This window comes from Mus musculus, chromosome 13 (genome assembly GCF_000001635.26).
Source record: "Mus musculus strain C57BL/6J chromosome 13, GRCm38.p6 C57BL/6J".
NCBI classification, from domain to species: Eukaryota; Metazoa; Chordata; class Mammalia; order Rodentia; family Muridae; genus Mus; species Mus musculus.
Genome location: NC_000079.6, coordinates 111425401 through 111442810, shown reverse-complemented (window position 1 = coordinate 111442810; position 17410 = coordinate 111425401). Strand labels below are relative to the sequence as shown.

General features: G+C 36.1%; 1 protein-coding gene across 9 annotated transcripts in view; it reads left to right on the top strand.

Annotated features, from left to right (window-relative positions):
- Gpbp1 (GC-rich promoter binding protein 1) overlaps positions 1–17131 on the top strand; it is a 64449-nt gene extending 47318 nt beyond the window's left edge. For all 9 annotated transcript variants that reach the window (XM_030247436.1, NM_001361926.1, NM_001361925.1 and 6 more), the window contains 6 exons: positions 1995–2179; positions 3567–3707; positions 4687–4854; positions 6227–6414; positions 9161–9263; positions 16160–17131. In XM_030247436.1, the coding sequence (XP_030103296.1) occupies positions 1995–2179; positions 3567–3707; positions 4687–4854; positions 6227–6414; positions 9161–9263; positions 16160–16318 (944 nt within the window). In that variant the 3' untranslated portion in view covers positions 16319–17131. The remainder of the gene's footprint in view (positions 1–1994; positions 2180–3566; positions 3708–4686; positions 4855–6226; positions 6415–9160; positions 9264–16159) is intronic.
- Positions 17132–17410: the final 279 nt, after the last annotated feature.

The following is a 17410-nucleotide window of genomic DNA, read 5'->3' as shown; positions in this document are numbered from 1 at the left end:
ATCACCCTTTTGCTGGCACGTCTACTTCTATATACCTTATTTGCTTACCTCTCCCATTACAGTCGCTTAATGTAAAAGAATCTCTGAGGGAAGGAAGATCAACTTAGTTGTTGCTTAAGCCATATTGGACCAAATCTCATTAGTCATGTTTGTGAGACACTGATTGAAATGTTCCTGCTTCAAAGCCTGATATCTGAAACCTCTTAAAGTCATTACCTTTTGTATTTTGTAAACATCAGTTATGCCTCACATTCCTTGATGTTATTTAAATTCTAGCCTCAGATACTGTCTTATATAATTACAACTTCTTTCTCCCCTTTTGAGAGCACTGAATCCTAACCATGGACTACCAGGAATTTTCCTCCCCACTGTTGTAAGATGAGATCATACTGTGTTAGTGGAACCAGTTTGGTACTCCTAAACACAAGTTTCTTTTTGTTTTTTTTTTTAAGTGCTGGGACTATAAATGCAGTCTTGACACTCTTGAAGAACCTTTTTGGTAGGAGGAATCGAGCAGTGTCTCAGTTTTAACACAAGCAGGCCCAAACTCTGCCTTAACCACCAACCATATTCAGCTAAGAGCCTGGGCTTTTCTTATTTTTTTTTATTAATAGTTTATTCATGCTATTACCTTTTTTCCCCAAAAACTGCTAAAACAGTTAGTTCCTAGTATTCATTATTCTACATTTGTGATCTTCATTTTTATTTTTTTTCTTCATTGTATAATAATAATAATACACTCAGTTAAACTATACTTCCACAGCTTTCTTTGTTCTTATGTGCTTGAAGGTACTTTTTTCAAGCTATTAAAGTCTTTTAGGTAACCAAAACTTATGGGATATTTTTCCTCATTATTCCACATATATTTGATTGTTGGTAAGGGACCCCTCATTTATCTGCCAGCATGGCAGTAGATAGAACATCAGTTTCATCTTTTGGAGAGTATGGAGTGTTAGATGAACTGAGTCCTTCCAATTTTCCCTAGGAGTCCTTTCAGTTGTGTTACCATGATAAGAAATAGATGGTTTGGGGATGGGTATCAACACAAATGCCTCCCTAGCTTATCAATTCATAAAGTATGGTATGTCATTAATATTCTGAGCTTGTATCTTAAGTTAACTGTTGTAAAATTTCTAATTGTGAAACAGGTAACTTTCAGAGATTTTTATAAAAAATGTAGAACATACTTCATTGTGATAATGATAAGTAGGCATAATGCCTGTTTATAAATACAAACTGATAATCCAGGGAAGATTTTTCATATTTTTAACAAGTACAGTAGTCTTGGGGGGAAAAAAAGCTCTACTAGTTTTTTCCAGTACTAGCTTTAGAAAACAATTTGAGTTGATTGCCCTGATCTCACATGATATGTCTTATTTTATAATTAGATGGACTGTTAAATATTTTAATGAATTGGTATTATGAAAATTATTTTTTATTTTTAACTTATAGTCGATTAATAGATGTTTAGAAATATTGGGATTGTTGGTCCTCACTCATTATGAGTTTGTTAGTATAATGAAAGGATTAAAAAAGAATAGTAATGGGTGGATATGGGGGACTTTTGGTATAGCATTGGAAATGTAAATGAGTTAAATACCTAATAAAAAATGGAAAAAAAAATTAAAAAAAAAAAGAATAGGAAATTTTGACAATTTTAAGAGCTTAAGGGGAAATTAAAGCTTTGACTCATTAGCATGAAGTTTGTAAATTTTTTTTAAAAAGTGAAAAATACATAAATTTTAATTCTGCTTTTCCATTTGTATCTTCTACCCTGCAGTTATCTGTATTAGTAAGCATTACCCACATCTTACATTTCATAAGATTATATTTTAGCTTTATATCTTGGGCAGGAAATTGATTTATTCAGATTAATTATTTCAATCCCAAACCAGCTGAGTACTATTTTTTAAAATGCTGTAAGGTTTGGTAGGGTGATTTTATCCTAAAATTTGAAATTGTATATAACACTTTTTTGTGCTTTATTTATGCAGACTATCCCCCGAATCCTAAATCTAGAACTCCAAGAATGCTGGTCATTAAGAAAGGTAATACAAAAGACTTACAGCTATCTGGATTCCCAGTAGCAGGAAACCTCCAGTCACAGCCAGTTAAGAATGGAACTGGTCCAAGTGTTTATAAAGGCTTAGTCCCCAAACCTGCTGTTCCACCTACAAAAGTAAGTCCTTTTGTGCAAGCCAGATTTGTATAGATGTCCTGTTTGTGAATTGTCACACTACACTGAATTATTCTGCATACTTTGACCAGTTGTTTTTTTTTGTTTGTTTGTTTGTTTTTTTGTTTTTTTGTTTTTTTTGTTTTCCTTTTTGGTTTTTTGGGACAGGGTTTCTCTGTGTAGCCCTGGCTGTCCTGGAACTTCTAAACTAGGCAGGCCTTGAACTCAAGAAATCCGCCCGCCTCTGCCTCCCAAGTGCCGGGATTAAAGGCGTGCGCCACCACTGCACCACAGTTGTTGTTTTTTATAGTAGTCTTCATCTAATGTAAAAAGTAGATTCATGTATATAATTTTTCTTTTTTAGTTCCTCTGTATTTTGAGGAGAAAATTAAACTTAAAATTTTTGCTCTGTTGGATGTATATTTGTTCACTACATGTATTGCAGTATTTACTTGGTGCTAAGTTACAAGTTTTTAAAATACTAATGAGTTTTGATGTAAGGCAAAAAAGGGAGGAAATTCCTAACTTTAGTTTGGAAATAACCTTGATTTAGATTAAAATAAAAGATTAACGTATTAGTTTATAAGTCATATTTATCTTGCGTATAGTTGTTTATGTTTACATGGGCTACAATGTACAGGTGGAGGTTAGAGGACAACTTTTAAGACTCTTCTACCTGTAGTCTCCAGGGATTAGATTCAGGTTTGGAGACAGGTGCCTTTATCCACTGAGCATCTTGCCAGTCAGTCCCCTCTCATTATCATCAGTGTTATTTTGTTTGTGTTTTTAAAACAGGTCTCTATGTAGCTCTGGCCAGCCTAGATTCTGTAGATCAGGCTACAGACTCTTCATTCCAGCCTTTGCCTCTAGAGTGCTGGGATTAAAGGCATGTGCTTACATACCCGGGTTCCCATTATTACTTTTAAATCCTGTATATGGGTATGTCTGTATGTGGATATCTGCAGGTGCCTGAAGAGGCCAGAGGTAGTACTACAGGTTATTGTGGAGTTGTTGTTTATGGTAAGACTTTGATATTGGGAGCTGAACTTTAGCTGTCTGTAAGATCCACTGAGCCATTTCATCAGCCCCAGATTTAGGTGTTTTGTTTTGTTTTGAATTGCATATTAAATCTTTATTTGTAGAGAAACATGTTGTGGCTCATACCTGTAATCTCAGCACTGAGGGGCCTGATTTGAGTTCTAGGCTAGCTAGTGGGCTGCATAGATAAAACAAAAGGCACAAGTGTCAAAGGAACATGAAGACAGAGATGGTGAAAGTAGTATATAAATAACTGTTATGAGCTATATTATAATCATTGCTTAGTTGTTCCCCTTCACTTTGTTTTCATAAATTTGTTTTTGGTAACAATTGTTTCTTCTGTTTTTCTTAGCCTACACAATGGAAAAGCCAAACTAAAGAAAACAAAGTCGGGACTTCTTTTTCTCATGAATCTACATATGGTGTTGGCAACTTTAATACTTTTAAGTCAACGGCCAAGAATATTAGTCCATCAACAAATTCAGTGAAAGAGGTATGCCACTGAACATTTCTTGAGAAATGTATTTAAAAGTAAAAGGACAGGGTTTTGCTGTGTTGCCCAAGTTGGTCTGAAGCTCATGTTCATAAAGGACCATTCTTCTTTAGCTTCCTGACATAGGGTATGATTCCCAGGTACTAAATCCTGTTAGTTTACCAGCTTATTAGATACACCTGTTCACTAAAGATGAGATGCTTTTATTTTTTTATTCAGTGAATTTAGTTCAGACTACTCATTTTATTTGCATTTTTATACTTTGAGGAATAGAAATTAAAATTTTAATTTCATAAGTATTCTAGACACAGAAAATAGTGGAACTCTCATATACACCCATTTATTACAAAGAATTGTTAAGAAAGTGTTAAAATAATTGTAGCTTCATTTGATACAAGTTTTGCTGTAGGGCTAAACCTTGACTATGAATGTGGATTTGCATTGTCTTGTTTTGGCAGTGATGGATACTTTAATAGTAGTAACAATGATTTAGAGAGAGCAGTGGAAGGAAAGGCATGTGTGAGTATGTGACAGCTTAGGCAGTTTTATTTTTTGGAACTCAGACTAGGGAGTTTCTTGACTAATCTCAGATCAAAGACTCTTTATCTTTAGTACTGTTGTGTCCCATATTGCAATATCAAAACCATACATGATTTATGTTCTTATCTGCAGAGTTTTGGATCTGCAAAACCTACTGTTAAAGTAGGATTTATATTTCTAACTGGTTTATTCTTTAACAAAGAATATTCATTTTAATGTAAATAATTATGCCTTATGATTTATTTTTGTGGAATTAAGAATTGCTGTTACATAGTTAACCTATTTAATGTCAAAGAAAAATATTCACTGTTAGACGTTTACTTTGAACCATACTTTAAAACCAGTTTTACCTTACAAAAGTACAGTAAGAAGCAGTGATAATAGTGAACTGTGTTTGACCTGGTTACATGTTCATTAACATTTCTGAACTTTCCATTAGTGTAATCGTTCAAATTCTTCTTCGCCTGTTGACAAACTTAATCAGCAGCCTCGTTTAACTAAACTGACACGAATGCGCAGCGATAAAAAGAGTGAATTTTTGAAAGCATTGAAAAGGGACAGAGTGGAGGAGGAACATGAAGATGAAAGTCATGCTGGCTCAGAGAAGGTAATTGAAATTGCAGTGAGTCTTAATTCGACATTAACATGTTTTTAAACTATGTGGGTAAATAATTAGAACCTTGACAAACTCTAATTAAAACTTCATCTTTGGTTTTCCTCCTGCTAAGCCTATGTTAGCAGGTTCCTGTCTTCTCTGGGTGGATATTTTAAGGGCTAATATAGCTAAGGTTTCTTAGTGTAGTTTTGACTCCTGGAACTCACTCTGTAGACCAGGCTGTCCTCAGAGATCTGCCTGCCTCTGCCTCTTGAGTCCTGGGATCAGAGTCACCTGCCACCACTGCAGCCTGCAGTGGTGTGTGCAGCCTCTGGAAAACTGGACAGACATATACCACCACACCTTGTTTGAATAAAAGGATTTGTGATAGGTATAACAGTAATGTTATTAGAGTATGGTCAGCTCTGTACATAGTTTCAGATATACTTAATGACTTTTTAAATTCTGTTTTAATCATTGAATTCCTTTGCAAGATTAGAAATGAACTCTGTTTTTGCATTAGATTCAACTTTGAGGAGCCCCAGCAGGAAATAGAAGGATGTGTGCATCCTCAGCAGGCTACTTCCTGATTCCTTCCCTATTGATGATTTCCCTGTTTTGTCCTCATTTCCCTTCTGACCTATTGGTGCTAACAGATTTATACTCACTCAACGTTGACACCATCCCTAGTGGTGTGCTTACATTCACACTGTTGTAAATAAGCCCTCACAGCGGCTAGCTTGGAGGGGACAGGGATGTCCTGGTACTCTGTAAATGTGTTGGCCTTGAACTCATGGATCTCTCTCTACTGCTGCACTGCTGCCACCACCACCGCCTCCCTCCACCCCACAGTGCTCGGATTGGAGGTTTGCACCACCATCACATGGCTAGCTTTTTTTTTCTCATTTTGTATTTTTCAATACAAATGAGAAAAAAAAGAAAAAATTTTTCTTATTGTTTTGCTTAATCTTTTTTGGAGGCTGACATGTAATTTATGATCCTTAACCTTAGCCTACTCGTCAAAGACTGAAACTACAGGTGTGTATATGTAATTTACACCATGCCTAAACACAAATCTATACTTAAAAAAAACAAAACAAAACAAAACCATGCTGGGCACTGTGGTACATACTTTTAATTTTAATACCCTGTAGCCTGTAGCAGGAAGATGGGTGTATGTAGGACTGAGTCCAGCAGGGATATTTCCTTTCTTTCATCTTCATCTTTTTGGCCTTATATAAATTTTTAAGTATGCCTTGGAATTTAATGATAATGAAATAATTTAGATTTATGTATTTTTATGAAAATCTAAACAGGTTCTGTAACTTGTTATTAACTGTTCTCTAGAACTCACTGTTTATTTTTTAAACTCCCTAAAAATCAGGACGACGACTCATTTAATTTGCATAACAGCAATACTACTCACCAAGAAAGAGATATAAACAGAAACTTTGATGAAAATGAAATTCCACAGGAGAACGGCAATGCCTCGATGATTTCTCAACAGATCATTCGTTCTTCGACTTTTCCACAAACTGATGTTCTTTCCAGTTCACTAGAGGCAGAACACAGGTTAGTCATTATTTTTACTTTTTTTTCTGCCATTATCTCTGTTTAAGTTTAAGTGATTGATAGGTTTATTTTTGTGATGTTGGGTACTGGATCTTAGAGATGCCTGGCACTGTCTCCTGAGTGCTGGGATCTAAGGTGTGAGCCACCACACCTAGCTCTAATTTATTTGCCTTTAATGTGTGTGTTTTTTTTTATTTTAAAGTTTCACTTGTTTTTAAATGAGCAGATGATGTTTTTGCATTCATAGTTCTGTTTCCATTGTAGTTTAATCATTTCACCTTCATTTTGGTAGTCACTGGTCTGTTTTCTGTATAGATTTGATTTAGTGGACATCTGTATAAGTGGACTTGTATCTCTGCTTTTTCTGTTGGTTTAAATTTTATTTTTATTTCTCTTGTAGGGTATGTCAGTACTTTTTTTCTTTTATTACTGAGTAGTATGGCTAATTGACTATTGATTCATTTTATGTGTTCATTTTAAGCATCTGCCTGCATTTAAGTCTCTACTATCTGTATGCTTGGTGGCTACGGAGGTCAGAGAGGGCATTGTATACCATTGAACTGGAGTTTCGGATGGCTGAGAGCTGCCATGTGGATGCTTGGGATTAAATGCATTGTGCATATATGTGAACATTTGTGCATTTTGTGAACGTTAAAAAAACATTAGGGATGCTATCTTATAGGCCTTTTGCCCAAATATAAGTTAGATTATACATAGAGAAAGGAAAATAATGACTGGTGCACAGGGAGGTATATGAACTAGTTATATAAAGATTTTGTTGAGAGACTGAAAGTGAGAAGCTATCTAAAGCTGCTAACAGCAGAGTGTGCACATAGTATATAACAACCTTTATAACACTGGATAGAACTTGTCAAAATAAGCGCATCTAGTTACAGCCTCTGCATGGGTGCAAGTTACAGTTAGTGATACTGTGTATTATCATAGTGTGTAAAGGAGAAAGGAAAAATGTCCATTTGGATTACTGAATACTTTTGTATGAATATATGTATACATATAGAAATGAACGCATCAGCAATTAATGATTATTTAGCGTCTCAAAATCAGGAAATTGTGTAGTTAGCGTTTAAATTTAGGAAACCTAATTCTCAAATGGAAGCTTGTAAGCATTGATTCACTGGGCAAATAAATTATGGTCACTCTTAGCCTTATTTTGTATGTGAGTGACTTTGGAGTTGAAGATTGAACCCGGACCTCTCATGTTTGCCAGACAAGCTTCCAACCACTGAGCACCTCCTCAAGCCCATAAAACAGTCTCCCTACGTCACAGAGTTACAGCTTGTAGGTTTTTAAAATGAAAACGTGATATTTCTTTCTTAAGCTTCAATTTCCACTCTTTCTTTTTTCCTTTTTTGAGACAGGGTTTCTCTGTATAGCCCTGGCTGTCCTGGAACTCACTTTGCAGAAATCCACCTGCCTCTGCCTCTCTGCCTCTCTGCCTCTCTGCCTCTGCCTCCCAAGTGCTGGGATCAAAGGGGTGTGTGTGTTTCTTTATCAGCTGGACAGTTAAGAATACTTGATTCCCTTCTCATTGTCCCAAATGTTTTGTCAGCTCCTATAGTAAAAGAAGTAGAAATGTGGTCCTAGCAAAAGCAGTAAGTTTCATTATCTTAGTTAGTCTTCGCTTTGGGTTAAGTGGTTCTCAATGATTAGGATTAAGTAAAAATGCCAGGCTTAAGGACAGTTATCTTTGTTATAGTCAAGACTGTATCAGAAAAGCCAGTGAATAGAGAGAAAGAAATAATTAATGTTTACTTGAAGTACTGGTTTTGAAGCAGTACAGTGTGGTACATAATAATTTGGGAGGCAGAAAATTAAAATTTTTTGTTTTGCTGTGAAGTAAGCAGATTGTTTTATATAGATGACTTGTAATTCTTACTCTGTAAAATAGGAATAGCATGTTAGATACTATTTAGGACTCATGAGTACTAATAAATTCTTTGAGACCTTGAAAAAAAATCTCTGAAATCTATAATAACTTGGTATGTGATAGATGCAAATTGTAAGATAGGCAAATAGAAATATCAGAAATACTTTTAAGGAGTGGAGTGCGTTTTTTAAAAAATTGCCTTAAAATTGGCCTTAAAAGAAGCAGAACATTTAAAGTTAGTGCCTCATGTGTGGTATGCTTGCCCAAGTCATAACAGTTAGTTCTCTGTTAGTCTTCTTAGCTTTCTTTTCCTAAAATGGAAGCATTTTCTTTCCACTATAGCTATATAAGTTGAGAGGTTTTCCGTTACTGTTGCACATAATTACTCTGTTTTAGATTGAATTGTGTCCTGAGGATGGTGACATACATTCAACATAGATAGCTGTTGCAGAGTGAAGTATAGATGAGACTTACACGCTCTCAAGTGGAAGTCCTAATGATTAGTTGAGAATTTGTTGGATTGTGGTGGCATTTAAGAAGCAGCAAAAGTGGCATTATTACTACTGTTGCTACAAGGATTTGTCATTTTTATTTTTGACTCTCCCTGTTGCATATTTCCAGCTTAGAGAACCTTGTCCCTAAAGATCTAAGCAATTAGGCAGTTCATTCTTTCTTATTACCAAATATGGTTTACTTGATCAATAACTCATTTTTAAGAAAATAAACTCAGAAGTTATTTTGTATCTTGGGGACTGTATATAATAGATTGTGGATCATGTTTTCTTCTATATAGGATAAAGGTAATAATTACACAACCTAGGTGTAGCTCTAAATTAAGCATGTTTTCCTTCTTTGCAGATTATTAAAAGAAATGGGCTGGCAGGAAGACAGTGAAAATGATGAAACATGTGCTCCCTTAACTGAGGATGAAATGAGAGAATTCCAAGTTATTAGTGAACAGGTAAGAACATCTGAGCCTAACCAAATCACAGGGAAACATGGCTGGTGGGACAGTTTAAATTTTATTTGTTTAGAAATTTACTATCCATCACACTACATAGGCCAGAATTCCCTTTGAGACAAATCTGCAGTGACTTCTTGTGTATTCAGTATCTAGGTGAACAAAATGCTTCCAAAGTCTTGTTTTCCAAACTTTTGATTTGGTTATATGACATGAGTGACAAATTTTAATTAACTTTGTCTTTGATCCTTTGAAAAAAGAATATTTAATATACTAAACTATCTTGTTTTTGGTCTCTATCCTTTACTTTTGAGTTATTAGGAAATATTTGCTAGAGCATTATTTTTCTTAATCCATAATAGATTAAAAAATAGTTACCATATATAACTGATTTTCTATACAGAAATACTATGGTCGGTATTGTGACCTTTAGAAACATTGCCTAAATATTTTGAATGGAGTCATTCATGAAGCAGTCATAATAATTTGAGTGTAGACTTTATCCTCATTGTACTTTCAAAAATTGCATTAAAACTACATAAAATTTACTGATCCCCCCCCCCCCCCCAGTGGCTTAAATATATTTTTTGTTTGCAACTATCACCACCATCCATTTCCAACAAAAAAGTTGGGCCCTGGTTATGATAATAGGTCAAGGCACTTACCACCAAACCTGAAAACCTGACTTTGATACTCAAAATCCACATGGTGGCGTGCTGTAGGGATGGCTCAGTAGCTAAGAGCATTGGCTGTTCTTCCAGAGGAACTGAGTTCAATTCCCAGCACTTAATAATTCCAGTTCTAGGGGCTCTGGCATCCCCACACAGATATACATGCAAACAAAAGATCACATAAAAACAAATTTAAAAAAATTCACATGATGGAAGGATAGAACTGACCACAAGTGAATTACATATGTGTTGCATACACATATGACACACAGACTGATAGACACACTTTATAAAGGAAAATTTTATGGGTTACATGATGACCAAGTAGGTAAAGGTACTTGACACAAAGTCTGAAGACCTGTGTTGGATCACTAGGACCTGCTGGGTAGGAGAGAACCGAGCCCGTGTGTATTGTCCTCCATCACATGTACATTTTATAGTAGATCTATCTAGGGACTGCAGAGATGGTTCAGTGTTAAGAGCTTTTTGCAGAGGACCCATGTTCACTTCCCAGTACTCACTCTGGGTATCTTGACAATGGCCTATAGGCATGTATGCAACTCCAGTAATGGGACTCCATTGCTGCTTCTGACCTCTTCTGACCTCTTCTGGGTACTAGGCATGTCATAGTGCACAGATGTTCATGCAAGAACTCACACATGCACATTAAACAAAAATAATTTAGAAATAACAATATAAGAAAGCTTTCAGAGAGACCCTTATGCTATTTTCCCGTGGAATATACCATTTTACACTTCTTGCTAACAGTACAGGAGTTCCAGTTTCTCTTCTTCATACTTTTCTATGTGTCTTTCTCTTACAGTATAAGTGGTAACTTAGTAGTTTCAGTAAATGTCTCTCTAATGACTAGTGTCTTAGTTACTTTCCTATTGCTGTGATAAGATACTATGGCCAAGGGCACTCATGGTAGGGATAGTTTATTTGGAATTCATAGTTTTTTTCAGGGGTTTAGAGTTCATGATGAGGATGGTAGGGGATAGGGTGGCAGGTAGGCATGGTTGTCCTGGAGCAGTAACTCAGAGCTTACATCCTTACATTAAAATAGAAAGGGGTGGGGGAGGAGGGGAGGGTGGAGAAAGAAACTGAGAGTGACATGCATTTTTTTTTATTTAAACCTCAAAGCCCAGCCCCAGTGGCCCACGTTGTACTCCAACAATGCTATACTTGTTAATCCTCCCAAACGTTTCAGCAGCTGGGACCTTCAAATTTAATTGGGTACTCTCATTCAATCTACCACGATGAAATTTGATCTTTTCATGGGCTTGAATTCCATTTGTGTAACTTAACTTCTTTGGGTAAATTTCTATTCAAATGATGTTTTTTTTTCCTAGCTCACTCTTCCACCCACCCCATGCTGGAGGTCATACCCAAGGCCAACCCATGTCATATCACTGCGACATCCTCCACTCCCTTCCATCTATGTGTGTGTGTGTGCCAGCAAAGGTCATTGACTCCTTTAGAACTGGAGTTAGTTATGCTTGTGAGCCACCATGTGGATAAATAACTAGAACCTCTGTCCCCTGGAAGAGCAGCCAGTGCTTTTCATTTTAACCTTTGAGTCACCTCTATCAGATTTTGTCATTGAGTTTTTTTATATGTTGTAAACATTAGGCCTTTTTATCTTGTTGACTGGGGGAAGGGATGGTGTGGCAGGATCAAGACTGGAGCCTTGTACATGCTGGGCAAAAAGCACCCTAGCTTTTGGTTGTAGCTCAGTTTATGAAAATACTTTGATTTAGTCTGATTTATTTATTTATTTAAGGTTTTTGGTGCTTGTACTTTGGATTAAACTTTTGAAGCTTTTCGTCTCTTTCAAGTTTTAGATCTTAGTGTTTAGGTTTTCTTTTTATAATAGTATACACTAAAGGTCCAACCTTACATGGGTATTAAGGGGCTTTTGGTGTTACTGTGACCGAGTGTTGACAACTTAAGGATAGGAGGCTATGGCGTGAGCAATGTGGCTATTTATTTATTTATTTATTTATTTATTTATTTATTTCTGATCTGGCCAGGCCCAGTGAGATCGATGGCTTAGCAGATAAACACAGTTGCCATCAAACCTGGTAACTTGAGTTTGACCCTTTGGTATAAGGAGAGAACCTACTAAATGCTATAAAAATTTTTTAAATAGATAAGTAGCAGGTACCCAAGCTACACTTGGGTTTCATTTCTGGGCTCTCCATTTCTTTGGTCTGTCAGTTTGAGTCTTTTTTTTTTTTTTTTAAATTAAAAAAAATAAAGACAGGCTTTAGCACTGGTTGCCTTGTAGTCTGGGAGGATGACCTTCAACTTAGGTTGGGTTTCTTGGTGTGCTGAAATAGCAGGCTTATTCTATTTACCATGCCTAGTTCATGCAGTGGTGAGGATCACTAAGCAGTGCTGGCCAGGCAAATACTCTGCATTTGTTAAGTTTTAACTACACTGTTTTTAGAACTATTTTTGTGGTAATTTTTAAAAGTCAGGAAGGTCTCATAACTTTGCTTTAAAAGATTGTTTTGTGGTCTCTTCATATTCCATGTAAATTTTATAGTGAATTTTCTTTGACTCTCTATATCTCTCTCCCCACCCCCTCCCAAGACAGGGTTTCTTTGCTGTGTCCCTGGCTGCCCTGAAATTCGCTCTGTAGACCAGACTGACCTTGAACTCAGATTCACCTGCTTCTACTCCCCAAGTGCTGGCATTGAAAGTGCATGCCACTATTGTCTGGCTTCTCTATATCTATTTTAAAAAAACCCTTTTATATTAATATATGTAAATTACAACTAGTGGTTTCATGGTGAGATTTTTATACGTGCATGTAGTAAGTTTGATCATATCCCTACCCAATCCTTACTCTTTTGTCTACCCTGCCCTGTTCTAGTAGAAGGTTGGATTCCCCCTTTCCTGCTGCCCCTTAACAAATGCCATTGTTTCAAATGGGATTTCGTTGAATCTGTAAACATTTGGGGTAATGTTTATATCTTAGCAAAGTTAAATCTTCCAAACTATGAGCATGGGATGGATGGTTTGGTGTGGGTTTGGAGTATATCAGATTTTAAACCTCTTTGTGAACTTTAATCATTGTACAAATGGAATTGACTTCTAATCAGTTTTCATTTAGTTGTTATCAGTGTTCATTCTTTTAGAAACATCTGACTTTTCTGTGCTGATTTTTATATACTGTAACCTTGTTATATTAAATCAATATTTCTTAGATGTTTTCCATTTGCCTTTGTAGTCAGTCTTTATATCCAGTCCAGGCCCTGGCATCCACTTACTCATGTGGTGTCTGTTGTACGGAAGTTAGCTCCTCTCTACAGTACATGATGCTAAGCTAGCGCTCTACAGCTAAGCTACCTCCATCTGGAACACTTGGAGTTTAAAGAAAAGTATCATCGAAAATGTACCTAGTACTCTTGCTATGGGTAGTATTCCGAAGATAGTATATTACCAAGATAATTGACTCTAACACCGTGTGATAACTGAGGCAGGTAGCTAAACCATTTTGATAATAAAATAACTAAGATACTATTTTCCCATATTGTGAATTTGAAGCTAGTAAAACATACATAGAGTCTATATTTTTGAACTAATGATAAAAGCATGTTTATGTTAAATACTATGAAACATTTGATAACTAGGTACCCGAAAAATTAAAGATATTGTTTATAAAAAGAATTAGTATTATTCCTGATAACAGAGTTGGAACTTAATGGTTCTGGGTTTAAACATTCTTTCAGCAAATATATACTGAGTGCTCAGATATGTTTAAATGTCTAGAGTTGCACTCCTTTCTCCAGTTAGTGAGAATATATAAATTCCTATGTAAATCAGGTTGTGATAATAGTTCTAAATGTTGCTGATGAGGACCAAAGAGGAGTGAGTGGGGTGATGGAGAAATGCAAAATGAAGACCTTCTTGAGTGCCTATTATCATTACAGACTGTTAAGAAAAATGTTCCCTCTTTCAGAATTCTTCCCCTGTAGTGGTTAATGTGGACATAGTTCCACTTGCAATGACTTAGCAATATTTAAGAAGTTAGATTTGAATTGGCTTTTGACAGATAAGATAAAAGATGAATGATATTGCCGGAGCAAGATGTAAATTAGGCAAAAAAGTTAGAAAATATATTTTTGTTGGGCTCAAAGTATCAGAAAGAGAATTGGGTGGAAAGCTTTTAAAGGTTCTTAACAACGATTGTTAACTAGCTCATAATTTACACTAGGTGCCATGCTAAGTGTTTCCTAACAGTGCTTCTGTAAGTTATTGTTATGGTGTAGATACTATTATTATTACTGCTGGATAGAAGACTACAGCTTGTAAGTTTATGAGAAAAGCAATTAGAATTTGAACTCAAGTTTGGCTGACTTATTTGGTTTACTTAACCCGTAATAAGAATATGAAGGACTTGGAATGTCATATCAGGATATGATGAATTGGGAATATGTTGTAGCAATTTGCAGGATTACAGCTTGTACTGGAGAAATGTTAGGTAACGTGGTTTTGAGAATATAAAATACCTGAGTTACAAGCATCAGGATTTTGGAATTCCTAAATGTAATGAAAGTGTCATGTTTAAGGAGCTATTTTAAGAAAATGCTTTAAAATGTTAGATTTTTCTGGGGGATGTATAAGCTTATAGAAAATATAAGGAATAAAAGACTTGGAGCTCAGGGGATGGGTTACTTGGTAAAGTGATTGCTGTGCAAGCACAAAGAGCCACTCTCTACCATTTTGAACACATCCATTTCTAATGTCCCTAGCCACCATACTTATAAATATGTCTGGTCCCTCTCTGAAAAATGTTTCTTCTCTATTTAAAGTTCTACTCTTACGTCACACAATTTATGAGCCAATATCATCTTATCTGCCACAAACATCACACAAAATCATCTGTCAAGAATGCCAATGAAAACAAAATCTGTATGTGTATACTGGTACACACCTGTGTACAGTTGTGTGTGTGTGTGTGTCAATGCATTTGGGGGGGGTGGTAAATGTCCATGTCAGTTATCTTCCTCAGTTAGTCTCCACATGATTCAGTCATTGAATGTGAGGCCTATTACTAAACTGGAAGTTCTGCCTGTAACATGTGGGTGGCAAAAGAATGAAGACTGAATTTAATGCCAGCCTGAACTACCAAGTCATCTATAGCTGAAAGGATTATATCAAGACACTATCAGTTTGCAGGATTACAGCTTGTACTGGAGAGATGTTAGGTAACATGGTTTTGAGAATATAAAATACCTGAGTTACAAGCATCAGGATTTTGGAATTCCTAAATGTAATGAAAGTGTCATGTTTAAGGAGCTATTTTGGAGACAGGGTTTCTCTGAGTAGCCCTGACTGTTTTGGAACTTACTCTGTAGACCAGGCTGGCCTCGAACTTAGAAATCCGCCTGCCTCTGCCTCCCAAGTGCTGGGATTAAAGGCGTGCGCCACCACTTTTTGTTACTTTAGGTCATGGAAATGAAGAGATCAGCATACAGTTACTGTTATTATTTACATATTAGCATACAGTTATTGTTTAGTAGCACGTCAAAGTATATTTATCATAATGTTTATGTAATACAACAAAAACTTGGAAAGGTTTAAAACTTTAGTGTAACAGTTTTGAGTCACATCTACCCTTTGTATTTCCAATACCTCTATTCTTTTTTTTAAAAGATTTATTTATTTATTATATGTAAGTACACTGTAGCTGTCTTCAGACACTCCAGAAGAGGGCATCAGATCTTGTTACAGATGGTTGTGAGTCACCATGTGGTTGCTGGGATTTGAACTCCGGACCTTCGGAAGAGCAGTCGGGTGCTCTTACCCACTGAGCCATCTCACCAGCCCCCCCCCCCCCCCAATATCTCTATTCTTACTTTTTAACAGTTTCTTGGTAGGTGGTTAGTGTTTGTTCTACTCAAAGAATAGATTTTAATTTCCATTTTCTCATTTTGTAACAAGGTCTTGCTATGCAGCCAGACAGGCCTGGAATTCTTCTATGTAGCTTAGAGCTTACCTAGAATTTAAGATCTCCAGCCTCTCAAGTGCTAATAGATTTAGGCTACCATGTTCAACTAAGAATAGATTAATTCTGTTACAGATACTTTGTTAGATAAGTTGGTCAGTTGCATGTGACTATTGAAATAGCTTATTTGGGGGCATGATGTACTTGTTTCAGGAATTTTCAGGGTAAGATAATGATTGTTAATTTGCTTGTTTTTGACATTTTAGTTACAGAAGAATGGTCTGAGAAAAAATGGTATTTTGAAAAATGGCCTGATCTGTGACTTCAAGTTTGGACCCTGGAAAAACAGCACTTTCAAACCCACAATTGAGAATGATGACACAGAGACAAGTAGCAGCGACACGTCGGATGATGACGATGTGTGAAGGAGATCCTCACAGCTTTAGAAATGTTAGTGTGATACATCTCTCATGCAGTTTGGGGTGAATTGTAAAAATGAAGAACTATAATTTATGTAGTGAACCTACCCCATTAGAAGATGATTTTTTGGGGGACTTCGATATGAAGAAAACCAAGAATGTTGTGTTGGGCTGTGTTGAACATTATTTCTTTGTAAATGAATGTTGTAGAAATGAGGACTTTGGTTGATCCAACATTGACTTTCTTCATCACTGCAGCATTTCTCTTGACTAGCAATGTGACGATGTAACAAATGAGATTTTCTCATTTAATAATAAAAAATTGTGTGATGTTTTGCAAAGCTTCTGTCTTAAAATGTTCAGGTCTTAAGGTACAAGGCAGCTTACAGTTTTGCTTGCAGAGTCCTATCTTTTTCAAACTGTGGAAATCTTCAACTCTACGTGTGCACCTCCTTATCCACTCCCCCTAAAACAAAACAACAGCAAAAAGGAAAATGTAGCATGTTGGCTAAAACCGGAGCAGAGTGACTAAAACATTAGCTTCTTGAACTCAACTCTTGTACTAAGTCACCTTTCCAAACAAATTCCTCTTTAGTCTTTGGTAGCAGTGAATGTGGGAGAGGAGACATGCCAGGCGCTCTTCCAAGCTTCAGGAGGGGCTTGTCAGGAGCTTTGTTCGGTGTGCTGTCAGATCAGGATTCTCAGAGGGGATTGCAAGAGTTGTGGGAAAACTTATTTTGATAAATTATTACACATGCAGAAAACCTGATCACTGACTGGATCTGTCCACAACATGGAAAATAAACTGGATTTTCAGAATATTGTTGTTCTTTGTAGTGTTCAAGATACTGGTCTCTACACATGCTTTATTTCCTACAGGTTTATACTTTTCTTTGTTAAAATGCAATTCCTTGAGCTTAGAAAAAGCTTTTAAAGTTTTATCAATTTCACAAAGCTATTTGAAGAATGTTGACTTCTCACCTGCACATCAAATTTAGAATCATTTTTGTTTAGATAGCATGTTAGACCACTAACTATAATTGTAGCCAATTTTCAAGCTTGGTTTACTCTCAGGTGCTTTTATATTCCTCTCTCCCA